Source organism: Pituophis catenifer, unplaced genomic scaffold, assembly GCF_029215685.1.
Source record: "Pituophis catenifer annectens isolate HBS135680 unplaced genomic scaffold, rPitCat1.0.hap2 SCAF_16, whole genome shotgun sequence".
Classification (NCBI taxonomy): Eukaryota; Metazoa; Chordata; class Lepidosauria; order Squamata; family Colubridae; genus Pituophis; species Pituophis catenifer.
The window spans coordinates 21553666-21578774 of NW_027256896.1; the positions used below are offsets into that span (position 1 = coordinate 21553666).

Below are 25109 nucleotides of genomic sequence, written 5' to 3' on the forward strand. Positions count from 1 at the left end.
TGCTTGCCCAGAGCCAGGCTTTCTCAACCTGGGCAACCTGAGGATGGGTGGACTTCAAGCCCCAGAATTCCCCAGGTGGCATGCCGGCTGGGGAATTCTGGGAGATGGTCCACTCTTCTGGGGGGGGGTCAGGCCTCAGCCGCCAGGTTCCCAGCCCCCCGAATAACCCCAAGCCAAAGAGCTGGGGGCGCTGAGGGGGCGCACTGCCCCAAGTTGTGGGGCCGGACCAAGGCCGGAAAAGAGGGGCCTGCCTTCCCTTCGCTCGCTCGGCCCCGCCAGCCTCCCTCCGCGCTCCAAACGGAACCACATCGCCCGTTCCCTTTTTCCGGGGGAGGATTTCTTTCGGGTGCACCGCGGGGAGCCGTTTTGGAGTCTCTCCTCCGGCCGGAAGTGCGCTCTTCTTCCGGCAGTGGCGCCGCTATGGCCGAGGGGAGCGGGCCTTCCCTCGACGGCCGGCCTCACGGTGAGCAGGGTGGGCGCCGGGCGGACGGGGGGCGCGGCTCCCTGCCGAACGGCCGCCCTCGGAGCCCCTGGAAAGGCCTGGGAGCGAGGCCGCAGAGGGAGGGCGAGTTATTTGTTTTATATCTCGTAAGCCGCCCGGAGTCTCCCTGTAGGGAAGATAAACATTTAATAAATAATAAATATCTAAACAACCAGGGAGCCGTTTTTGCAGCCTTCAATTGTGTGTGTGTGTCTGTGAACAAAAGGTGGGACAAAAATCGAATTGATTAAATTCATACTCCTCCTGACTGCCAGCCACTCTGGGCGGTTTACAAACGGCTGGAAGCGTTTAAAAGCCCAGGTGGCCCAAGTGAGAAAAGCAGGTGGGGACACAGGAGAGAAGGAGGCTTCAGTCACCCTCGCCAAAGGCCCCCGCCAAGAGCCGCGTTTCCGGTTCCTTTGAAATATTAGCATGGGCGGGGGGGGGGGCAAGATGAGGGGGCTGGGAAGATGGTTGTGGAGGGGATTGATAGGAGAGCAACTTTAAGCCTGGCAGGAAAGGTCCTCTGTCCTTCCAGAGGGAAGGAAGGGAGACCCCCTTCTGTGGATTTCAAACCAGGCTGGACTTTCTCCCTGACCTACTAAAAAGATGCTAACTTTTCGGCCATAATCCGTTGCCATCATTTCTGGGGCTCCTCATCTTCCTTCACTGTAAATATCCTCCTTTTTTCATATCCCCACCAGACTGTCCAGGCACTGGCAGCAATGAAGCAGGCAAGGCTGATGCTTGCCAAGGATGTCCCAACCAGGGCTTGTGTTCCTTGGGACAACTTGCTGGCCCCGACCCAGGTATGTTATGTGTGCGTTATGCAACTGAGCTTGGAGAAATGAGCTTGGGAGGGAGCCTCTGATGGCAGCTTGCAGGGCTCTTAATGCTTTTTTTCATTTGCCTTTGAGCTGTGGGTGAGGGGTTCGATCCTCACCGGCTCAAGGTTGACTCAGCCTTCCATCCTTCCGAGGTCAGTAAAATGAGGACCCAGATTGTTGGAGACGATACGCTGACTCTGTAAACCGTTTAGGGCTGTAAAGCTCTGTGAAGCGGTATATAAGTCTTAAGTGCTATTACTATAAGAGATGGGGGAGGGGATTAATGGCAGGCTGGGGACTAAGCCACTCAGTCATGAGAGGAAGACCATGTTCTGTACGATATCCGACTCCCTCCATCCTCAAATGCAAAATGTTTTATTAAAGCTTTTTCTGTTGTTTTCCCCTCCGTGAAGCTATTGAGGAAATCAAGGAAAAAATGAAAGCTGTCAAGCACAAACTGCTGGTGCTGTCTGGGAAAGGAGGTGTGGGTAAGAGCACATTCACTGCTCTCTTGGCCCACGGATTAGCAGAGGACGAAACTACGCAGGTGAGGGTCTTCTGTGTCACAGAGGTTGTTGTAACAGTGGCCTGACAATGGAGACAAGGAGAAACAAGCAATTTCTCATGATGGCTTCGTGAGGAAGGCCACACATAAACAATGTTACTTGATAGCAAGTAGTGATTATGTCCTTTTGCAAATTGCAATTCCAGACTGTCTCTTCCCACTCCAGGTTGCCATCCTGGACATTGACATTTGTGGACCATCCATCCCGAAAATCATGGGCCTTGAGGGAGAACAGGTGTGGCTTTGTATGTCAGAAATGGTTTTTTGTGTTGCTCTCTGACTCGGGATGTCAGTGATTGTGCCCTGCAGCCCTTTTTAAATTGCAGCTTTCTAGATAAAAATACAGTAACCTGGACACTCTTTATTTTTGGTTTACTGGTTCTGCAAAGTGGGAACTGGCCTTTTGGAAACTAATAATAAGATGTACTTAAAGGATCAATCCCAGAACAGAAAATTCTGTTGTAGAAAACTTGCATGTTTCTAAAAGAGGGTGCCTGGCTCCTCTCCCTGATTTGGGGGGATGCTTGTGGATTGTCACTCTCTTAACCAATATCTAGTCTTTATGTATTGGTTTTTTTCTAACTACATGAATATCATCATCATAAATCACCTGTCACTATGAACTACAAATATAGAGCAATAGCAAATTGTTGTGATGCCAGGTGCCATGTTCATATTAACATTTCGAAACCTCCTTTCAGGTTCATCAAAGTGGATCCGGCTGGTCTCCAGTGGTAAGTTGCTGTGGCTGTTTCTTAATAAACTCTGTGAGAACTCTGGTCTTTTCTGCTGATTGCCACTCCCCAGTCAAAAATTAGAAAGTAATATGTTTTAGTCAAGAAAAAGCAAACATTAGATGGCCTCTCCCGTATTCCCCTATTTTGGTGCTGAAGTCCCTTATATTATTTTATTGACTGAGGACAGATTTATTTACTTTCTGAAAAGGTTTGGCTTAGATACAGAGATACTTGATCTCTGTGTGAACTCTAGGAGTGATAAGGTTGCAGCTGCTTCATACACAGAAATAATAAGGCATCTGTGTTTTTTTGTTTGATCAGTTGTGTATGTGCTTCCGTCTTCTAGTACGTTGAAGAAAACCTGGGTGTGATGTCAGTCGGGTTTCTGCTGAGCAGCCCTGATGATGCTGTTATTTGGAGAGGACCGAAAAAAAACGGTTTGTGTCTCTCAGCCCCTGCAAAGAATACCAGCTTATTTGCATCTGAATGGCAATGGCTTCTCCACTTCTGGAACTTCCACAAGTTTAGTTAAAATTAAACTAGCTTTAATTCTAGAGCTTGATGACTAGTCGATAATTATTTTTGCTGGTGGCCATGTGAAAATATATTAAGAAAAATACATTGCAGCACAGAGACACACTTCATGTGAGTGATTGGGGTAAATTTTAGCCCCCGCAAAGACCCAGTTCCTCCCTTTATTTTCACTATTATTATTTTTAGGGATGATTAAGCAGTTTCTTCGGGATGTGGACTGGGGTGAAATTGACTACCTGATTGTAGATACCCCTCCGGGAACATCTGATGAACATATATCCATAGTCCAGTTTCTCAGCAGCACCAGAGTTGATGGGGCAGTGGTCATCACCACCCCACAGGTGAGATACGGAACCTCAGTAACGGCATTTCAATTGGGCTGTAAGCATGTAGGCGAGCACTGCCAGATGCACATGGCAGGAAATAAGCCTTTATTTTAATCGGCTCAGCCTTCTGATTAAAACTCCATAGCTGTCCCCATTTTTTCCTAACAGGTAAGTGGGAAGCACAATTGGAGCAGGAGGTAAATGAACCAGTTTTGAAGGAAAATGGGTAGATACGACCAGAATTGCAGCCTTTTGGGGTTTGGGAGAGGAGGTCACCTGAGGAGGGGAAGAGCAGAAGAGGCAGGTAGATATCAAAGTGTGAGTTCCCCCGGCAGTGCTTGCAGGACCCCTAGGCCAAACCTTAAGGGAAGTGTGGTCAGTGGGCCACTTTTTCCTTTCAAGTGCGACTCTTTAATGCGGGAGAAGTGGATTAGTGGTCAGCTTTTCTTTCACATAGGAAGTAGCGCTTCAAGATGTTCGGAAAGAGATCAGCTTCTGCCGTAAGGTGAAGCTACCTGTCATTGGAGTGGTGGAAAATATGAGCGGCTTCGTATGCCCCAAATGTAAGGTATTGTTACAGCTCTTTTAATAACTTTTAAGCAGGATAATTAATTCTTGCTGAGTCCAGTCCTTCCACGGCGAGATTCTGTTACCCCCAAGCCAGTCCTGAAGAATTTATTTCTCCAGCTACCAAAACGGCTCTCCTATGAATTCCAGAGAGCTCCTGCAACCCTGAGTAGTTGGCCAGGGAGGAGTCTTCCCTGCCCCCGAGGGGGCCGCAGGCTCAGTTTCACTGCTCTGGGCTGCAGTGGAAGAGACCTCTCTGTTCAGGCCCCTCCTTTCTGGTACATCTCGGAGCCTGTGTGACAGTTTTCCCCTTTTACAGAAAGAGTCCCAAATATTTCCTCCCACCACGGGGGGTGCAGAGATGATGTGCCGCACCTTAAATGTGCCTCTCCTGGGGAAAATGCCTCTCGATCCTCAAATAGGTAAGGTAACCCATGGGCTCATTTTTGGCGCCAAACAGCAGATTGGCAGTGAGAATCTCTGCTCTTCAAAGTGGAGGAGACCTTCTGATGGTGAACTGGAGGGGTCATTTCACTAAATTTGCACCTTCCCTTTTCCCCTTTCCTCGAGCAGGAAAAAGTTGTGACAGAGGCCACTCTTCCTTAGCTGAAGCACCACATTCTCCAGCCACCCTGTCTTGCAGGAACATTATCCAAAGTGAGTTCAGCCCTTCGGGGGCTTCATGCAAGCCTTTCAGGTCATCCTTTTTTAAAAAAACATTGTTTTGGACAGCAAATCTCTATGGCCCGCAGAGTCATTTTCAGCCACAGGCCACCCAAGAGCCACCTTGTGGCCTTCGTGCCTGTGGCCGGAAGCCGGCCAGAGAGGGAAGCATCACGGAATTTGAGTGCAATTCTTGCTTTGGGTCTTTTTGCAGGAATCCAGGACTACTGTAATCAGAACTCCCCACAGGAAGAAAACATGACCTGAGTAGCAGATAAATGTGGATCCTTTGTGCATATCTATATAGGTGCATAAGCGTGTATATGCAAATAAATACCTTTGAATAATACTTGCTAATCAGAGATGTTTTTCTGAGGTAGAGCCTTTCTAAATTTTCCAGAACAGGCTGCATTTTGTTCCTGGGAGCAGATCCACTTATCATGATTTGATAACTTCCCTTAATAATTATCTTCACTAGTGAAATCAGCCACTGGAGACAAGTTCAGAGGTTGCTTTTATTGAGAAAAACGTAAGTCTTTCTTTTTATATTTGAGGACTATTTAAAGTCAGTTCCCCAAATTTTGTTTGGTCTCATTCTTCAGGTGTTTTAAAAGGGTGATACCAACAGGGTCCTATTCACGAGAGATGCCGTGTAGTGCCATATTAGCTCTTTTAAGAATGCAAATAAAAATAACTCATTGTCTGTTTGTGTCAGTCTAGTTCTAAGCAGAGGGATCGCTGTTTCATTTCCTCATCTGCTTCTCAGATCAAATGTTCTTGCAGAAAGCAGGGAGAAGACAAAGACTGTGGGCAGAGGCCCTCCTCTCATGCCCCTTGCTGCTCCCCAGGGAGAGATTGGCAGGAAGGATGACTGGTTAGTGACCCCAGCACCCTCCACAGGTGAACGGGGGCAGAAAGAAATGTGTGACCCAGGCCCTGCTGTAGGGCCCTAGAAAGCCACCCACAAATGCTGAAATGATGCGTAACAGAATCGGAGCTGGGCTGAATTTTTATGCCAGGCTTGCTGGAGGCCTCCTGTCAAATTGCGAAGGAGCCGCTAAGGGTTCCGAGGGACCACCCCCAAAGGAGTAGGGAGAGAAAGAGGTTTCCAGGCCTGCCTCGCAAGGGGAGAAGCCAGCATTCCTCTTAGGGATGGGATCAGAGCTTGGAGCTCGGCATCAGCCTTTCACCTGCTCCAGCAGAGGAAAAGGCCAGAACAGCTTCCCAGAAAAGGGCTGCTATGCTATGCTAGAAAGCGTCACGTGGGATATGAAGCCAAGAGGAAGCTGCTGCTGAATGTGCTGTGTTGGCCCTTCTGAAGCGAAATGCAGCCTGACTTGGTCTTTAGCGCAGAAACCGTCCCCCGGGGACTTCCCAGGCATCCTCATTTTAATGGCTTTGGGTCCCCAGATGCTTCAGGACGTTTTTTTGAAAGTCCTCTGATCGTTCCTGCAGGAGCAATAAAACAAGGCTGGTTGCCAAAGAGGTGGAAAACCCAGCAAGCCAAAGCCAGTGTGGAGGTGTGGTAGATTTCCTCCCCCCCACCCCCCCACCCCCAAGTGAATTCAGGCCTGCCTCGGTTACAGCCAGGATTTATTGAGCGATTCCCTCTGTTTAAAAAGCCACCTACATTTCCAGTCTTCCCCATTGATGCTTAACCCCCAAAGTCAGGCAGGAGGCTCTTCCGCTCACCTTCTGGAAGATCTCCTGGGCCGGGAAGTGTGAGGCGACTTTGTGGATGGTTTGGGGAGCTCCCCCGAGTTTACAGTGGATGTAGCCGTAAAGGTTAGCCGTCTGGAGACAGATGCCAGTTATCACCAGTGCCTGGAACACAAAGGGTAGGGAGCAGCAGACTCGTAGACAGGTTTCTAGTGACTTAAAGGCTTCAGGGAGCTGGGAAGACCCCCAAGGAGAGACCCCTGGGACCTGGGAAAGCAGCCCTCACTCAGCATAAACGGGATGGCTGATGGATGAGGATGACTTTCAGAAAGGCAGACTCTTACAGATTTTTTTTACAATTGTGCAAAGCACCTTCACATAATTACGAAGATATTCCTGAGAACCTGAGGTTCTTTTTAAATTTCTACCCTGGAAGGCTGCAAAGTTCTAGCTGAAAGCAAAGCTTCAGGAAAGTTGGCTGAGTAAGATTTGCAAGAGTCGGGTGACAGCCAGTCTGTCAAAGGCCACCCAGAAGAAGCACAGGAGAACCGAGTTCTCCCTGTCTCCTTACTCAGAAAATGCTTTAGTGCCCCACCAAGGAGGCCTCCATCGCACAGGGGCCCTGTGTGCCCCCCACCCCCCGTGCAGGCTTTACTCCATCCCCACCTGCTCACAAAGAATTTAGCAATGGTTGCAAAACATCTGGGCAAAAGCCGCCGTCTGAAAAGCCCCTTGGCGTTCTCAAAGTCCCAGCGGGACTCTGCCAAGGGTGGCCCAGCCCTTACCAGCCATTTCAGCTTCAGAGAGAACAAGGTGCTGAAGAAGAACAAGATCCAGATGACGGGACAGATGATCAGCCCGAGCCAGAAGATCCGGGCTTCTACCTCAGTGGGGGGAGCCACAGTAGAGAGGCCCTTGAAAGAAGAGAAAAGCAAATTATTTTAAGCTATTCAGCTGTGGATGTTGCTCTCAAGACAACAGCATTCAACAGAAATGGGAACAGATACTGTCTCATATTAAGAAAGCAGATTCACTTCTTCATGCTAGCAAGCAAACTTCCTTAAAATGTGATGTTTTGATTGGGTTTATGTGGTCCAAAAGAATAGACAAAACAATTTGTGATCCTCTTTGAAATGTAGGCGCTCCAAAATGCACAAAGCTTTCAGCCCCCCTCCCTTTTCCAGGCCAGAAATGAAAAATCCCCTCGTTTCCAACTATTGTGATGTTAACTGGGGGTTATGCTCTCTCGCTGCCCCCAGGCTAGAAAGGAGATGCTCCAGTTCGCCTGGAGGCTTTTCTCTTGCAGTTCAAGAGCAAATGGCTCCACTTCATAAACAGACCCAAAAAGTTTAGGTGTTGGCAAGAGAAGAAATACGGCTAAGGACTACCTTCCTTGCTTCAAACACCCAGTGGCTTCTCCCATCCTCATCGATCTGATTCCACCATCGCAAACCGACCAGCAGCCTTCCGGTGACATTCTGATGGGGCAGATAAAGAAGAGGGTGCATTTAGGGAGAGATCGCGGGGAACAAAGATGAGAGTTTGGGGAGTTTCTTGGAACTACAGAAATGTAGGAGGCCCTTCATCCCAGCTAAACCAGGTTGGGTCCACCAGGACCAGCATCTCCATTTCCCTGTGCCGTAATTTGGAGACACCGGTCGTGACTCGCCCATCAGAGCCCCTTGGTCGAGGATTGCAACACTGTGACTGCCAGCTGGTTAGAAGGGAGCCGATGGCTTGGCACGCCCTGGGTTGGAAAGCTATGCAAGAAGATGTCTCCTTCCTTGCATTTGCTGCAACTGTGGCCTTTAAATTAATTTCTCCAGTTGCTTGATCCCGGCTTAGACTATTTTATCCCTCCTCCCTTTTTATCTAGGAGAACAAAGTGCCTTTTCCATAGTTGGCACCGGTTAAATAACAAACTCCTACCCAATAAAGCAAATACAGTGTTTACTTCCTCGGTGCCACTTTTATCTGCCCGCCAACAAGAGCGCTAGTAAGTTTTATGAAGCTAAGGAAGAGAAGATGATACTGAGAAGGGACCTCGGTGGCCACCTGCCTGCCTTGACATCATGAAGGTGGCCCAGCGGGGCCTCTTGGGCGGAGGCCAACAGAAGGCCTACCTTCACAGACCAGAAGTCAAAGGAGAGGAGGAGGAGGATGAGGAGGAAGCAGGCGATGAAGCTTTTGCTGAACCAGTCACAGAAGAGGTAGGTCACGATGGCACTCACGCGGAAGAAAAGGTGGAAAAAGGTGGCCAGCGGGTACCTAGGAAGGAACCGTCCAGAATTCTGGAAGTTGCCAAGGTTGGACACCCCTGCTTTAAACATTCGGGTAGCGCAGGATTTCTTTGCTGCTCTGGGGCTCCCGGGCGGAGGGCAAAGGCCAGACGGGCCTGGCTGGGGGTTGGCACACTGACTTCCTGGTGGAGCTCCGTCTGCTGCAAGAGCGAGCCAGCCCTGCAGGGTGTGTTTACATTAGTCAGTGAGAAAGAGAAAGGTGAACTGTTGACAGCCAGGCCGATTCCAAGGACATCTGGGACATTATGAGATGATCTAATATTTACCTGCCTGGCAACAGTAGGTGCAAGAGAACAGCAAGGATAAATATTTTATTTGCACCTGTGAATTTCAGTAAAGAAGCCTCTTTTGGATAGTTCTGGACCCAAACAGCAAAGGTCACCATATTTAATCAAGTAATTTTAAAAGCAAATCCAAAACATTTAGGCTACACTTAAACAATTGCTGGAACAATATTAAACTTGTGTGCAGCCCAATTCTCAATGATTCTGGACAGCCAATTAATTTGGCAAGTAAGTGCCAGAAATACCAAAGGCTTCTGTCAGCTTCCATAAGAACAGCTATGCCATGCGGTTACAAAACAAAGAATTCCAACAAGCTTTCTACCAAATAAGCCCCAAATTCAGCTGAGCAGGGAAAAAACCCTCAACCAGTGAAGCAGAAACTCAAAAAGAAGTTTGCCTGTGCATGCATCGTACATAAAAAAGAGGTCTGTTTATAAAACGGATAGAAGGCCGTTGGGGGGGGGGCAGTTGGAAGAGGCACCCCTCCTTACCTGACTTTTGCCTTTCTTAAGGCCAGCTCCTCTTCATTCCCAAAGTCGAGGGACACGTCTTCCGTGTCATCTGCTAAGGTCTGCAAGAGATGGACCCTGTGTGAGCAAGCTCAGAAGGGAAGGCGTGATGAAGGCCTGAAAAGCCACCCCTGGCAGAATCAGGCCTCTTTCCCTCCTCCTTTTCCAGCAGAGCTTTCCCGTCCCCACCCCCATCCCTCCTGTGACTGGCAAACCTGCTCCCCTCCTGCTCAATGTTTCCAAGCGGCTTTTCCCACCTGGTGTGGCTTCTCTTTTCACGCCAGGCCTCGCTCTTGCCAGCTGGCTGCCTACCTGCGTGGAGGTGCCTCTTCCGGGTCTGGGGAAGCACACAAAGCCTCTGTTTTGACTGAAGGGTTGAGTCGCTCCTTGTGTCTCCCAAAGCAGAGGGACTCCCTGCCTCTTATTTTCCAGAGACACAGTGTGCACATAGGCCTCCCTCCAGAAAATGGATCCCGTTCAAAATAATCGACTCCCAGACCTGATTGTCCCCTTGCCCGTTTTGCCTTGTGGTCCTGTTTCTGCGCTCAGTGCCAAAGACTCTCCCAGACCCCCTTTGTGCAGGGAAGTCTCTCTCCCTGCTTTATTCACAGCCTCCTGCATCCTGTCCAAAGCCAGCCCATAACACTCAGGTTTTCCTCCCCTCCCCTCCCCTTCAGCCCCTTCTCCCCCACCTGCTTCATCTTCTTGGCTCCGTCTCCTCCTCTTCCTCCTCTGGCCTCTGCGGATGTGAGCAGGATCCACCCAACATCCTGCCTCCTCCTGGCCGTTGCTATGGCGACCAGAGCAGGGATGCTGCTGTCCAGGCGGGCGAGGGGCAGGTTGGCCCAGAGACTGCCTGGCTTTGGGCAGCTCCTGGGTGACGGGCCAAAGTCCCCGGTCTGGGTTGCTCTTTCGGGTCTCCCAATGTTGGAATACTGCCGATGCCCATCCTTGAGCTGTTTAGTGAGGTTTTCCACTTAACATGCCTTTCTGCCTGCCAGGTATTGCAAAGCAGCCTCTGCTTCATGGCAACCAAGGAGCTAATGCAACATCACCCAGCTGAAATCCAGGCCAAAATGCAAAACTTGGCCTGATAATCTGCAGCAGAAGACTCGGGCATAAGGGGGAAGGGGCTCCTAGCCCCCCCTTCCCCCCCCAAGCTTTCTTTTCCAAATTTTAAATTGGTTTTAAATTGGGTTGTTTTAATTTACGGCCAGAATATCTAATTATTTTAATACTGTTTTTTAAATTTTGTATGCTTTGTTTTTACTTAGGCTGTGCACCGCCCTGAGTCCTATTTGGAGAAGGGCGGTATAGAAATTTAAACAAATAAATAAATAAATAAATAAATAAAGGAGGCAGTATGTTTGCATCTGGCGTGCATTTGCATAGCTGAGCAAGTGGAATTTCCCTGCGTTGTTAGGAGACACGCCCGCAGGTTCGCCTTTCAGGAGGTGACTTTGCTAGCCGACTGCCCGGGGCCCTTTGAGGCAGAAGCGCCCCGAGGAGACGCGGTGGCCGCAGGTGAACCCAGAGGGGGAGCCGCGAGTGCGAGCGAGCGAGGCTGCCAGGCGGATAGCGGGGAGCCCAGTTTTCCCCTTCCTGCCCTGGGCGCTGTTGAGCTGCCCTTCCTGGTTTGGGTTGGGGGAACTCCTGGAAACATTGGGATGCACCCCAAGCCTGAGCAACTTCCAGACTGAGCCCCATCTGTCCCGGGCTGCCCCAACCGCCAGAAGCTTTCTCCCGGAATGAAAAGCCCAGGCAGCCTCCGCGGTGCCCTCCTTGGGGTGGGAGAAGCGTCCCATCAGCCTCGCTCCGGTCCAGCCGTTTGCGCCGGTGGAAACGCCTCCGCCGCCCCCGATCTCCCTGGAGGTCTCTACCAGGCGTCCCCGCCTCGGATCCCGCTGCTGCGGTTCTGGAGTCTCTTGGGGTGGATTTAAAGGGAGGGGGCCAAACACCCATCACTCTGCGGTTGGAGGGTCCAGAAACTCTGCCAAACGTTTCTGCAAATAAACACATAAAATTAAACGTGTAGATTCACAAGCAAGGCGCTCTCGCTCTCACCGCCACAAAGTCTCTATTTGACTCTAGCAACGGTTTGAGTGAATTTCCCATTCTTAGGGGATTTTTCAAAACAAACAAAAAAAAACATCCCACTTACAATGTAGAATTTTGCTATTAATTGCAAGCATCCAAGCAATACCTCCATTATCGCTAAGATCAATTTTTATAAATGATTTTTAAAAAAATAGGGGAGATGGCATCCTTGGAAGATGCTCTCATGCATTCTGCGAAATGAGGAAATATTAGTGATGATTCCCCAAATCAAACGCATTGTTCATTTTCTCTTTTTCACTTCATCTTTTTGGAACCCTGGTAAGATGAGTTTGCCATATAAATATCCGTATAAAAACAGGGAAGTGCAGCATAAATAATTCAGAGAAATCGGAACGCTCCTGCTGCCAAAATGGATATTTTCAAGCAAATCTTGCCAGAAGTGAGGGATATTTTATTAACTGCTTCGGCCCCACAAGTTCAAGCCTTCCTGGACTCCATGCTGAGGGAAGGAATTCTATCCAAGGAATATTATCAGAGCTTACTTTATGAAAAAGACGTGGATGATTTAGCAAGGAAGGTGGCTCTCACCCTGCTTGGAAAACAGGCTGGGCCATCGAATTCCATCGGCCTCTCTTCCTTACAGCTTTCTGGCAATTCTACAGAAAATGCTAAGAATGGAGCTGTCTCACTGAGGACTAGAAACTGGGCCGGTAAGCTTGGTTAATATCATATGATTCTCTGTGCACTGCAGATTTTTCAGTATTTATATGGGAAGGGAATTAAGGTACATCCAACCTCACTCTGAGGAACACCTTCCTGGTCAGTTGGATAATTTCACTGGCTTTGTCTTTCAAACAGATAAGTAGATAGGTAGGTACTTAAACCTAACATGAATTTAAATTTAATTCAGAAATCAATGAACACTAATTCTCAAGTAGGATAGATCCAATCTATCCGTCTGATAGGTAGAATTTATCCTATTTGAGAATTAAATGGGCGAGGGATTTTTTCTCCATAGGTTTTGCCAACTGCCTTTTTTGATCTTATGTTTTAAATATTGTTGAGTTTCAATTTAATGTCATAAATAGGGCAGGGGCACATTTTAGAATCTCATTTTAAAATCTTGGAACCATTAACAAAAATAATTAATTTGAGAAAGAAACCTACAGACAAATGTGCTGGATGACAGGATGATGGGAATTGCAGTCCAGAGCGCCAGCTAATTTCATCATCAACCTCACCCGGGGTGGGGTTTTGGGGCACCCACAGCAATGACCTTTGAGACGATCCGGGCCAGCTCCCAGCTCAGCCCTTGCCATCCCTGGTCTCTCCTGTGCACTGATGCCCGTGCAGTGACTGCAGTCATGTTGGTGCCAGCGTTCACACTGCAGTGTACACTGGCCGCCCTCGAGGAGGCAAAATTGTCCTGGGTGGGAGGAGCAGAGGCTGCTGGAAGGTACGAAGAGGTAAGTGGGTGGACCTGATAGAATCAGAATCAGAGAGAGGAGATAATGAAACCATAGTCCACTTTCACTTCTGATGTGTTAGTTGCACACACAAAGCAAGTGAGGAAGCACGCTGGGAGTAAGCTCTCCTCCGCATGAGCCTGAAGTAGTGTGTGTGGCCACCTGGACGGTAGGTACCTGGGCCCTGCAGGGAGTGTGGCCGGGCAGAGGAGAAAGCCAGGCTATTAGCCAGGCAGGCAGGCAGGCAGGCGTCTGTTCTCAGGGAAGGGAGTTACCAACTTGGAAGCTCTCGATAGATTGTTTTTGAAACAGAATTTTGAAACAGGGGAATTCCTCCTCACACCCGTGTTGGGATTTTCCTACTGTTTACGGGTAGTCACCTGTGGCAAGAGAAAAGGACTGGCAGCCTGGCCACTTTGCCCAGGGGCATCCAGGATGGCTCATCATCTGGAACTCGCCATGCCAGCCTTTTTGCAGAAAGGACGGTTTGAAAGTTTCCTGCAAGGTCGGTTTTTTTCTCCCCTCTCGCACCCTGAGAATCTCATTTCTCTGCTTCTGGTTTCTGGATCCTCTGCTGCTCTCGTGAGCCTCCTTTGCCAACCAGACTGTGAGAAAGGGACTGTGAGAAGACCCCCACCTTGTTCATCGATGCTGCCAAGTTTAGCCGGTGGTGTTGCTTGTGGAGAAGAAAGTCAGTGGCCCTGGAGTGGTAAACTGGCAAGCTGGCCCTGCCCTCAAATTCTCAGGGAAGAGAGCAGAAGGGGGCAGCCCCCTCCTCTCTTAAATTGCAGGGTGGGGTCTTGCAGCTCTGCCTCGGGTTGCATCCCTGTTCTGTGCGTGCAGCGAACTGCACTTTGTTTAAAAGAAGGCAATTGGGGAAACGAGGTTCACTTTCCAGTTCAGACATTCTGGCTGGACCGAGGCTCGTTCAGTGCAGCTGACCAGGAGCCAAAACATTTTGACTCTGGCAAGCTTGGCTAGACCTGAAAGGAGCTCCAGGCCGCCCACCGGCCTCTACTCCTCCTCCGTCCAGAGGGGAAGGGGTTCGCCCTCTGTTCTTCACCCCATCCTCCTGTCAGGTGTCGGAGACCTCAATGTTACAACTGTGATCACGAATCAGGGGAGACTTTTGAATTGCTACCAGTGGCACAGCTCTCCTTCCCTTGTGTGTGTGTGGGGGGTCTTCCAAAGAGATGGGATGTTTTCTTGCCCTCCTTGACATTTGTTTGAGCTAAGCTGGAGTCGCCCCCTCCCTCCCCCTCCCAGATATTTATAGAAGGCAGAGGATCTGAGCCCACTTTCTGTTCTCCTTTTGTGAACAGCGCAGCTGTGAGGTCTCTCCTTTGAACCGTTCAGAGTCAAAAACAGGAGTGTAGAAAAGTTGCTGGGGCTGCATTGTGCAGCTTAATCACATGTTTTCCACCTGAGGGTTCCTCAGAGGCTCAATAAACTGATCCCAGCCAGATTGCAAACTCTGTTTTATAGCTTAGTGCCTCACTGGGAAGCTGGCTATCTAGTTGTGGTTTATTCAGTAAACCCCAATAAAGCAAAGCCTGGATCAGCCACATACCTGCATCTCTTTTCGTGCAAAAATCCCTCCAAATGTCATTTTCCTTCAGAGCATCTTCTCTCCAGACCTTTGGAAAGCGAATCCAGGCATAAAGGTTAGGAAAGAAAAGTGGCATTTAATTATTTCTCTCCAAAGCAGGTGGTGGGATGTCCTCCAAGCAACAGCCCCCACCTTAAAGCGGCCCAAGGCCAAGGGACTGAAAGTCTATTGTTTCCCTTTCTTAAGAGCTTCGTCCACTTTTTCCTCCCTGCTGTTTCTGCCTCAGATGATGTGAGCCCTGGAGGGATCCCACCGGAGACCCACTGCCTGCAGAGTGAGACCCACCTGGCATCGGTGAACGAGATGGCCGTGGCGCCTGCAGGTGCTTGAGCCTGGCTCAAGGGGAGCCTCCCTGGGAGGGCAGCCTGTCTCTCTGGAGGCGGAGGGCAGGGAGCTCCAGCCTCTGTGGGGCAGGCCTCGAGAGAAGGGTCACAAATGGCATCTTCTCTTCCCCCCCCCCCAAGTTCAAGCGTCTGAGGTGGTCAGTGACGATCAAGACAACCCCGAGGTGTTTTACACGGTGGAGAGGGACGAAAGCGGAGAAGTCGTCTGCCTCTGCTCCGATATGGGGGAGGCCTATGACAAAATAGGTGGGTCCCTCCTTGAGGGTCAGCGGCCTGAGGGCACATCCGAGCAGAGGCGGTGCCCTTCCTTGGGTCACAGCCCGGGACCTGAGAAGACAGAGAGGGGGCTGGTAGGGCAAACCCCCCCCCCCCCACTTTGGAGGAGCAGCTGATGGGAAACGGTGCCCATCTCCAGTCAGGGCAGCAACTCCACCCGACTCAGGAGTCCAACTGCCCAAAGGCACCCCCGGGATGCCCAGCTGAGGACATTGGGGGAGCCAGCAGGGCAGGAGGACACCTCAGGCCAGCCTGGAGCATGCCCCCCACTTCCACAATGGCAAAGGGCCCCTCCCCTCCAGGAGCTGCATTTAAGGGGGAGGCAAAATGGCCCCGTTTTGATGAGGGGGAGTTACACTTCGGAAAGGATTTGTGGTGCCTGACATTTCAGGTCATGTTTTCCCCCCCCCCCACTTGCCCCCCTCCCATCTTTAGCTGCCCTTGCTGAATATTTGCTGAAAGACCAGCAAGATGCCCCGGCGGACGAGCATTTTGGTGAGCCCTGTCTTTCCCTGCTTTGCTTCCAGGGCTCCCCTGGAGGGGTCTGGCCTTCCCCTGGTCTGGATGGGGCCCATTGGGGGGGGCAGAAAAGTGGCCCTTGCCTCTCGGAGCTGCCTAAGCAGGAGAGCCTCCTTGGGCAAAGGACTCCGTGCCCATCTGTCTCCTCCTTCCCTCCCGTCCTTCATGAGAACCGGCTCCTTGGGCTTTGGTTAATCCTGGGATGCTTGCCGCTATTTTCCCATCTGTTCCCCTCCCCCCATGCTAATAGTCATCTCTTGCTCTTCTCTTCATCCCCAGAAAGCCTCTTTTGGGATGTGGGGGCTGCAGAAGGGCCTGGGGGCTGCGCAGAGGCCAAAAGCTGGGGTAAGTGAGAGAGCCGGGAGCAGGAGGGGCAGCTCAGAAGGCCTGACCCGGCCCAGCTTTCCAGAGGTTCCAGATGCTAGATTAAGACGGAGGCAGGTTCAGGTTCAGAGGATGGCAGATTACAGATCCTCAGGGCTGCCGAGACCCTTGTTAAGCCCCCTGCCCAAAGAAGGGCATCAGCAGAGACATGGCCCACTTCATCTGGCGTTTCTCCCCCTGCAGGCCCATCCTCGGACCCCCCCGAAGCCAAGCGCCAGAGGCTGGGTGAGTGGGCTGCTCCTTCAGTGGCGGCTTCTCTTCCAGTAACTGGGGTGTGCAGAGATCGGGACCCCTGCCCCAAGCCCCTTCCGCTCTCGAAAGGCCCCGTGCGAAGCTCTGCTGCTGCTGGCATGGCCCCCACCTCGCCCTGTTCCTTTCCCCTCCTGATCGGGGCTTTCCAAGATGCCCTTGCTACTCCTGCCGTCGGCCCTCCAAGCCTTCCCCTCCCTACAAGAGGGCAAGCCATCCGGGGGTTGGAAAACAGCCCTTCCCCAAGCCTGAGGCTTCAACTCCCATCATCCCCTGCCACTGGCTTGGAAGTCCGGCGGATCTGAAGACAGCAAGGAAATGAAACAGGAAACTTTTTCAAGTTTCCTTTTTCAAGTTTTTCAACTTTTCCAAACAAGGAAATGTTTGGCGCTGACTGAGCAGAGGAGGGGGCCTCCAGGGGCTTCCACTTTCCCTTCCCTGCTCCACCTTCTGGCCAGTTGGGTGCAAACACCCACGGGGCTCTCCCTGGGCTGCTGGAGTCATGGCCTCTGCCTGGGAGAGGGAGGGAGGGAGGGGACGGAGCCCATCTAGCCTAACCTTCCTTTCCTTTGACAGCTCACCCGCCGGCTCTGTGCATTGTGAGCGGGGACCCCCTTGCCATCCCGCTGAACCCCGGCCAGGATGGCACCGACTCTCCACCCGACTTCCACCTGCAAATTTTGGTGGCCACCGTGGGCCCTGCGGGCAGATCTCCAGAAGCGCTGGGTACATGAAAGCCCTTCCAGAGATCCCAGCCTTGGACTAGCTGCACCAGGGTTCCTGGTTGACTCTGGCTGGGCCACCGTTCCCTTTTCTTCTGCGGGACAGAAGGAGGGCCGAGAGCAACCTCCCCCCCCTCTCTCTTCCAGGGCCCTCTGCAAATGGGGAGCTCTGGTGCATCCCACGCCATGGGAGCAACATCCAGATGATCTTCACCTTTGAAAACGCCCAGCGATCCTGCTTGCCTCCAGATGCACCAACCTCCCCAGGTGATTCTTCTTGTTCGTTCGGCCTGCCCACCCACTGACTCCAAGAGAGCTGGACCTCAAGACCACCACAGCACCAAAGCTGAAGTCATCAGGCCAGGATTTTGGAATCTCGGACTCCTTAAAGGGTCCGGCTTTCTTCCCTGTCCCCTCGCTGGGCCTTGATCCTTTCCCTGTCCTCCTTTTCTAGGGTTGGTCCGGGCTTTCTGCAAAGAGCTGAAAGAGCATTTCCGCAGAGAATGCCGTTCGGGCCCTGGGCAGCCCCTGGGACACCTTTACCTGGAGAGGGACTTGGTGCAGCATCACCTGGACGGCAGGGGCGGGAGGAGTGCGGACCTGAGGCGCTGCCAGCTGGGAGAGAAGTGGGAGGCCTCCGTGGACAGAAGCAGCTTGTTCCAGATGACCAGGAAAAACGACCTTGGCAGCAGAGTCATCGTGGTCTTGGGGAAGGCGGGCATGGGGAAAAGTCTTCTGGTCCAGAAGATCTGCCTGGACTGGGCCGATGGCCACATGCCCCAGTTTGACTTTGTTTTCCAATTTGACTGCCGGAGGCTGAGCCTGCTGCACGGCACCTACCACGACTTCAGGTCCCTGCTCTCGGATTCCCTGGGTGGCTCCTGCCAGGGCATCCATGAAGTCTACGCCAGCCTCTTGAAGAACCCAGAAAGAGTCCTCCTCCTTTTTGACGGCATGGGAGATCTGAAGGATCCAGAGGGCTTCTCGTCTGCTTCTGGGAGCCCACCCCACGGGGAAGCCCATGGCCTTGGCGCCATCTTGGCCTCCCTCTTCCAAAGGAAGATGCTCAATGGCTGCACTTTCTTACTGACTGGACGGCCCAAAGAAAGGCTCCCCCAGTATTTCCCTCGGGTGGACACGGTCCTGGAGGTCGTGGGCCTCTCCCTGGAGCAGGCCTCACTCTGTCTCGCTCGCTCTTTTGAGGGCTCTTCCCACTGGGAGCAGGAGGCCGACCTGATCAGGGCCTCACCTTACCTGTTCAGCCATTGTTGCAATCCTGGCCTCTGCCGGTTCATTTGCCAGGCTGTGTTTGAAACAAGAGGTCAAGAGCTGCCCTCCACTCTCACCGGCCTCTTCGTCACATACCTTCTCCAGAAGATGGCAAGTTCGACTGCAAACTGCAGGGCCTTGAGGTACCAAGGCATCCTTGCCTTGGCTGAGGTCTCTTGGTCTCTTGGGCAGCGGTGCCAAAAGGCCCTCTTGAGCGAGCAGTTCCCTTCCGCAGACGTGAAGGAGTTTGCTCTGAAAACTGGGCTCATGGTGGAGCAGCGGGACGTATATGTGTTCTCCAACTTTGTTGTCCAGAATTTCTTGCTGGCCCTGCATTTGACTTTTGCCAAAGAGATCAAGGGCAAAAAACTCACCAAATACCTTGGTTTGGGGGCCAGGTTCAGGAAATTCTTCTCTTCGGGGGGCCTGGTGCCCCGTTTCTTGTCTGGGTTGCTGTTCTTAAAGGACGAGCTCAGCCGTTCCCTCCTTTTTGGTAAGGAAGGTGAGTTAGATACGGAGAAGATGATCACAAGGAAGCAGAGGTGTCTCTCCAGATTCATCCGGAAACTTTCCCTTCGGGATTTCAGTCCAGACAGATTGTTGGAGCTGCTCCACTGCGTCCATGAAACCGAAGATCAATACCTCTTGAACCATTTGACCCTGGAGCTCGGGCCGGACCTCTCTTTCTTGGGCTTTTCACTCACCCCACCAGATGTCAGCGTCCTGCACTCTGTGTTGAGAAGGTCCTCCAAGAAGTTCTCTTTAGACCTGAGGGGGAGTTGCCTTCACTTGGATGGACTCAGGAAGCTGGTCGATCTGAAGAACATCACCAAGTTCAGGTTGGCTGAAGTTCTTGGAGTGTGGCATCTGGGTGAGGGTTGGGCTTCCGGTCACTGGAACTGAGGACCAGATGTTAGGAGCAAAGGGCCAGTGGATCTAGTGAATGAGTCTAGATAGGGCCAGTCTTGGGGAAGGAGACTGCGGATTAAGTGGCTGGAAGAGCATCTTGAATGCTTCTAAATATCAGAGGTTATTTCCGAGGGACTTCCGATGGGATTTATTCAAAATGAAGGCATCTTGGTTGACTCCCAGTGATCTGAGTGGGCACATAAAAATTATCTTTGGAACAACTCGAGGAATCTTCACTTGAAGGTCTGTCAAGGCTGGAAGGAAACCGATCCACAGCCTGGGAAGGGGAGGGAAGTTGTCGGTACCTAGGAAGGAGCCTCAAGCCAAGATCAGACCTTGGTTCATTTAGCGTTGCCGTGTGCCCATCAGGGCCAGATCCAAACCCAAGATCTTCCCAAGGGAAAGGCAGAACCAGAACCGTCCTGAACCCGGGAGGAGCTGGTGACGCCGCCTCCCCCAACTCAGCAGGAGAGTTGGACCCTCCCAGCGTGGGAGAGAGGGGCAGCCTGAGGTGCCCGCAGTTTCCTCAGGGACTCTTTTTGCAGGGTGTCCCTGGGGGAAGCTGTGGCGCTCTGGAAGCACCTGTGGGACGTCCAGGAGTGGGAAGCCCTGCAGACAGCCATGGAGAAATTCCTGGTGGTGCCCTTCAGGGCGAAGACGTTGGGGGACGTGGACGCCCTTCTCGGCCTGGTGCAGCTGCAGAGAGACATGGCGGAAGGGTAAGGCCCCCAGCTGAGCTGGCCCAGAGTCGTGCGGAGAGAGAGATCGCCACATGGGGGCCATGCAGGCAGCCCCAAAGGCCAGCTGGAGGGAGGGTCTCTGAAATGGGGAATCCCAGTCCGCCTCTAGGCCTGATTTTGGGATGAGGGATTTGGGGAGGGGGAGGGAAGGTGCTGTGCTCCTCAGCCCCAGTTTGGCCACCAGGAGAAAGCTTTGGGTTCCTTTGACCAGAGATGGCCTGCCCCCCCACCTCCACTCCACCAGGCGTAGCTGAAGGTGGGTTGCGAAGATGGAGGATGCTAGTTTAGGGTAGAAGCTGCAACTGGAGAGATCCCACCCTCTGGGCCCTTCCTGTCCTCTGAAAGAATCACACCCTGACCGTCTTTGCCCCCAATCCCATTTTGGTTCAGCAGGGAAGACTCTGCGGGCTCCAGCAGCCGTCTTATTCCAGCCATCGCTGGGTTCCTGCAACTAGAATTCAGGTTAGTTCATCTATGTGTATTTTAAGAGCGGAATGCAGCAGCAGCAGGCAGCTGTTTGTTGAAAGCAGAACCTCTTTGTGCTGAGGCAGTCTACCTCAGAACATCCATGACTTTCCACCTGGGCTGCCAGTCAGGTGCCTCAGAGAGGGTGATGACTTCTTGGCCAAACCAAGAACAAGGGAAGGACATGCTTGCAGGGGTGCAGGAGGGGCCTTGGGTCAGGAGTCCAGCACCCACTGTCCCCATCCCCCCATTTGCCTTGCAGCCTCGGGCCCAGCTCTGGCTTGGAGGGTTTCCGAAAGTTGGCGGATTCTTTGGTTGCCTTCTCGGCTCTTCAGCACTTGGAGTAAGTGAGCCAAAGGGCCCCTTCCCAAGTCAACTTCCATCTTGGGAGTGTCTTTGAAGGGGGGGGGGTGAGGACGGGGGGGCTCTCTGTCAGATGCCAGATTTAGGCACCAAGGTCTGAGATCTTCAGGACCGCAGGACAAGGGAGCCCCAGTGGTCCTTTTCTCACAATCAAGGTTGCCCTTCTGGGTCTCCAGGATATGTTGGCCTAACAAGCAAGACCCTCCAGAAAGGAGCTGGACGGGGCTCCTGGGATATTCCTAATCCTGCCAGCCCCCTCCCCACAGCCTTACATCTAGCCACGTAAAGGGGGTTCTCAGAACGTAGCCCCTTCCGAGCTTGGGAAGAAAAGCAAAGTCCCATGGCAGACCCCAACTCCTTTGCCCTCTTGGTCCCCTGGCCTCAGTCCCCACCCCACAAACCCAGAATTTGCAGCCGTTCTGGCTTGATTGTTCCCCAGCTTGGATTCCCCTGATGAAAATGAAATCGGAGATGAAGGGGTGGAGTCCCTCACCCGCGTCCTCCCTCGCTTGGCGTCTCTGGAAACGTTGAAGTAAGTTTATTGTTCTGCAGTTCCTGGTTGCAGGAAGCCAGAAATGTCACAAGGAGCCCCCCCCCCATTGCATCTCCCAGAGAATCATTGTGGAGACTGTGTGTGTGTGTGTGTGTGTGTGTGTGTGTGTGCAGGTAAACAAATGAAACAGGCTGGAACATGTAATAGTTACAAAGCACCTAACAGCCAAAATTCTTGGGACAGATTATAAACAGAATAAAAAAACCCAGAAAACAATAAAAGAGTAACATTCATTCAGGAAGACACTGCCCCTGAGTGGTGGACCCTCTCCCACCAGCCTCACATAATGGGAGGAAGGGAAAGGAACCCCCCCCCCACCTAAAACATCCTGAATTTAACCATCTTTTGTTCCTAGCTTGTCCCGGAACAAGATCACCGACCTGGGCGCTGAGCTGTTGGCTGGAGCCCTCCCCTCCCTGCGTTTGCTGAAGACCCTCAGGTGAGTCATGCCCCCCCCCACTCCGGTCAGCCAATACTAGACGGGGCTGTGACCTGTGACCCCCAGCAGCCTGGACCCACCGCTGGAGCCCCCAGGAGCAGATCAGAAAGCTGGCTCTTGCTCCCCACCTGCCAAAGGGAGGTTAGGAAAGCATCATCTCCCCTCTCTGGGGCTGGGCCTCCTTCCTTGCCTCAGCCCCGTCCCCTGCATGGCCCTCAACAGAGTTAAGGGGGCAGGGGGGACGGGACATGGCCCTTGGCAGAGGAGCCTGGCTCAGCCTCTCTCTTGCTTTGGCTCCCGCAGTTTGTACGAAAACAACATTGGGGATGCGGGTGCAGAGCACGTGGCAGAGGTGCTGCCCCAGATGTGTGCGTTGCGGGTGCTGGAGTAAGTGTGCCATGGTCTGTGGCTGACAGCTGGGAGGGGGGGAGGTTTTATTCCCGGGAGTCAAAGCAGACTTTTGCACAGGACTTGGTACACATACACCCCCCGTCTTGATGCAGGCACCTTTTAGCTACTACACAGTCACCCCGGCTGCTTGGACATTGAATGGGGTGGAAAAGAGGAGGAACTCTGCCCCCCAACACTTGAGGGGCTCAGCCACATGCCCCACCAGGCTCTTGGGGAGCCCCTCCCCCCAAACCCCCAAATACCAGGAGGCCTCGTACAGCCAGAAGGGTGCAGAAAGACTCCACCGCTGCTCAGCCCTTGGCTGTCTGCCTCGAGGGAGGTTTCTGGCAAAGGAGGTGCCTGTAATTCTGCCTGTGCATCCTTCCCCCCCTCCCCTGCCCCCCACAGCCTGCACTGCAACCGGATGTCTGCTGCCGGAGCCCGGTGTCTGACGGAGCGCTTGAGGAGATGCCCCTGCATTCAGAGCTTGGCGTAAGTTTGGGCTTCTTGGTGATCGAAGCTTTGATCCCTGGAGGTCCCAAGTGCCCCTTCGAGCTGCACTGGATTCAACAGGTGCCATTTGGAAGAGGTTATGGGCAGGGCAATCTGGGGTGTCCGTGATGTCCCCAAATTCCTGGCCGGCTGCAGAGTGGGAGCCCCCCGCATCAGACACGGAGGACCGGGAAAGTTGCCCTGCCCTCAGCGGCAGCTGCTGGTGGCATGTTTTAGAGGGAGACCCACTCATTCCAGTTGCCTTTCATTTTTTGCTTTTTAAAACCCTTTCCAGGTTGTGGAACCCAATGATCCCTCACGGGGTTCTGGATCACCTGCAGCAGCTGGATTCTCGGATCAGGAGATTTTAGGGGCAGCCCCTGACAGGTCGCTTCGGATTCTGCAGTGGTGAGTGCTTCCAGCAACCTGTAGGAGCTTCCCTGGTTCTACATTCGGCCTACTAAATGCTCCTCCCTGTGGAGTAGATGCTGAATTACAGGCTTCCCACTCTCACAATGGGCGGGGATGCTCCCGCCGGCTCATAAATTTTTTTTTTTTTTTTATTATTATTAACGTTTGTATTACATGTATTTTTATCGTTCGCTGTTCACCGCCCTGAGTCCCTTAGGAATAGGGCGGTATATAAATTTAATAAATAAATAAATAAATAAATAAATAAATAAATCATAAAAAGCTATTTATCAACATGGGCCCTTTGAGCCCCCAGATATCCAAACCCTTTCATTTGTCCTATGACAAAAATCTTTCAATTAATGTCATCAATATAGCTAATTAATAAACATTTATTACCGGTGCCTCCCCCTATCAGCCAGGCTGAAGCTTCACTCCCCTGCCCCATGGCTCACCTCGAACCCAAGGCTAAGAACCCCGCCCCCCACCCCCATGGCGGTTGCATAACTTTAACAGTGACCTCCCCCCACCCCCATTTTCTCTCACGCAGGAGGAAATTCTGCTGCTAAATTAAAGCTGGGTGATCCATAAAGGCTGCTTCTTTTTCTCCATCAACACGATCACTGGATCCCCTTTCTGAAAGAATCCTCTCCAGGGCAGTTGGGCTTTAGGTCCCAAATTTTGTGAAGGGCGAAGGCAAGGGAAACGTTTGTGTCTCTCTGCACATAAGTGGATGCATCCATATTTGACTTAGCAGATATCTATGGAGAATAAGCAACTGACTTTTCTAAAAACAAAAGAAAATGCTGGTGCTTTCTGAATAAACTCAGCTCCCTTTGAGAGCTGATACCTTTCTGGGATATTTCTGCATGGATTCACAATCATCCCTTGCAGCTTGCTAAAAGGTTTGGAGGAATAATGTAATGAACACACAAGTAGGCAAGGCAGAACTGGAATCCTGGACCCACAAGGGTTGTTTTAAGCTTTAGCAACTGTTGAGGGTGTGTATGTGTTGGTGTGTACCAGGGCCTAGAAGCTTATTTCTAGTGATCGGAGCACAGAGCCTCTTATGCGAGTTAACTCTAATGTACAGTTTTCATATCCCTGAGAAACTGTCAATAAATATTTTTCTAGAAGCGTCTCACTTATGGGTGTTTCCTTTTTTCTGAAAGAGGAAATATTGGTGGAGTCTTGGATTAAAAATCCAGGGGGAGAGGCAAAACTAGCAGTATTGAATTGATTTCCTGCAATGCATCCTTCCCTTTAGGAACAGACTGGCGAAAACTGAGGAAGGATGGCAGCTTTGCCAAGGATTCCGCAGAGGAGATTCGATAAAGCAGAGGGGGGAAAGTTATGGGTGGGTGGTCCTAGCAGGAACTTTGTAAGACAGCAAAGAGGAGGATGTGTGCTAGGCCACTGGAACCTACACACACACATTTTTAAGCATGCAAAGGCCCCAAGGCAGCAGTCCAGCTGCAGCCTTTGCTGTGAAAACCCCCCAGTGGCCACCCTGGTCCCAGCAATAATACACAAAGCGAGTTGTAGTCACCTGCACACATCTATATTTGCAAGAGGTCCAGTTATCAAGATATTGCTTTTTTTACATTTTCTGCTTTACATAACAATGCATTTGAACGTTTTCCAAAATAACTTGCCCTAACAATGACAAGGCTCTTCTTTCCTTCCCTCAAGTTATAAAAATACTTACAAAATCAATTCTTCTCTGTAACAGTGCGACAGAAACATCCCTGCAGTTCTCCCCCCCCCCACTTTTAAATTATTACTCTTTAAAAAGCAGACCTTTTGTGGGTATTGCAAAGGTTCGGGGGATCTCAAAAAATAAAATTTAAGAAGGGTGACCTGATCATTCACAGCAAATTAAGATTGCCAGTTGGAGGCTTCCAACATTTCCACGCTTCGAAAGAGCAGAAACCGGAGCCTTCATGGCTAATAACACTTAAGGACTCCCGTGCAAATTGATAGCTTCGCCATATTTCCA

At 51.6% G+C, this 25109-nt stretch overlaps 3 protein-coding genes across 3 annotated transcripts; 2 read left to right on the plus strand and 1 right to left on the minus strand.

Moving 5' to 3' along the window:
- Positions 1 to 404: 404 nt before the first annotated feature.
- Positions 405 to 5403, plus strand: NUBP1 (NUBP iron-sulfur cluster assembly factor 1, cytosolic). The gene is made up of 11 exons (XM_070955122.1): positions 405 to 463; positions 1186 to 1290; positions 1722 to 1855; positions 2040 to 2108; positions 2575 to 2607; positions 2957 to 3047; positions 3331 to 3485; positions 3928 to 4038; positions 4357 to 4459; positions 4611 to 4694; positions 4915 to 5403. The coding sequence occupies exons 1-11, from the start codon at positions 421 to 423 to the stop codon at positions 4965 to 4967; spliced, it is 981 nt and encodes a 326-aa protein (XP_070811223.1). The 5' UTR covers positions 405 to 420; the 3' UTR covers positions 4968 to 5403.
- Positions 5404 to 6077: 674 nt separating this feature from the next.
- TVP23A (trans-golgi network vesicle protein 23 homolog A) lies at positions 6078 to 11661 on the minus strand. Its single transcript, XM_070955356.1, is given in 10 exon segments — positions 6078 to 6149; positions 6393 to 6524; positions 7145 to 7273; positions 7748 to 7837; positions 8483 to 8627; positions 9435 to 9514; positions 9710 to 9723; positions 9726 to 9819; positions 10925 to 11374; positions 11656 to 11661. Coding segments are annotated over 10 exon segments (1200 nt in total). The 3' UTR covers positions 6078 to 6089.
- A 258-nt stretch (positions 11662 to 11919) lies between these two features.
- CIITA (class II major histocompatibility complex transactivator) lies at positions 11920 to 24251 on the plus strand. The gene is made up of 19 exons (XM_070954997.1): positions 11920 to 12220; positions 13302 to 13481; positions 14812 to 14907; positions 15050 to 15175; positions 15641 to 15700; positions 16004 to 16069; positions 16292 to 16333; positions 16934 to 17083; positions 17227 to 17346; positions 17534 to 19187; positions 19803 to 19976; positions 20388 to 20459; positions 20725 to 20805; positions 21265 to 21357; positions 21734 to 21817; positions 22121 to 22204; positions 22616 to 22699; positions 22995 to 23107; positions 23661 to 24251. Exons 1-18 carry the CDS (start codon positions 11920 to 11922, stop codon positions 23068 to 23070), a joined length of 3543 nt encoding a protein of 1180 aa, XP_070811098.1. The 3' UTR covers positions 23071 to 23107; positions 23661 to 24251.
- The last annotated feature ends 858 nt before the right edge of the window (positions 24252 to 25109 follow it).

Excerpts from the sequence above, each read along its gene's own strand:
- CIITA (XM_070954997.1), top strand. The coding sequence starts at position 11,920 with ATGGATATTTTCAAGCAAATCTTGCCAGAAGTGAGGGATATTTTATTA. Across the intron at positions 20,806-21,264 it reads TCGGCTCTTCAGCACTTGGA|CTTGGATTCCCCTGATGAAA; the intron begins GTAAGTGAGCCA and ends ATTGTTCCCCAG. Across the intron at positions 22,205-22,615 it reads TGTGCGTTGCGGGTGCTGGA|CCTGCACTGCAACCGGATGT; the intron begins GTAAGTGTGCCA and ends TGCCCCCCACAG.
- NUBP1 (XM_070955122.1), top strand. The coding sequence starts at position 421 with ATGGCCGAGGGGAGCGGGCCTTCCCTCGACGGCCGGCCTCACG. Across the intron at positions 2,608-2,956 it reads GATCCGGCTGGTCTCCAGTG|TACGTTGAAGAAAACCTGGG; the intron begins GTAAGTTGCTGT and ends TCCGTCTTCTAG. Across the intron at positions 3,486-3,927 it reads TGGTCATCACCACCCCACAG|GAAGTAGCGCTTCAAGATGT; the intron begins GTGAGATACGGA and ends TCTTTCACATAG.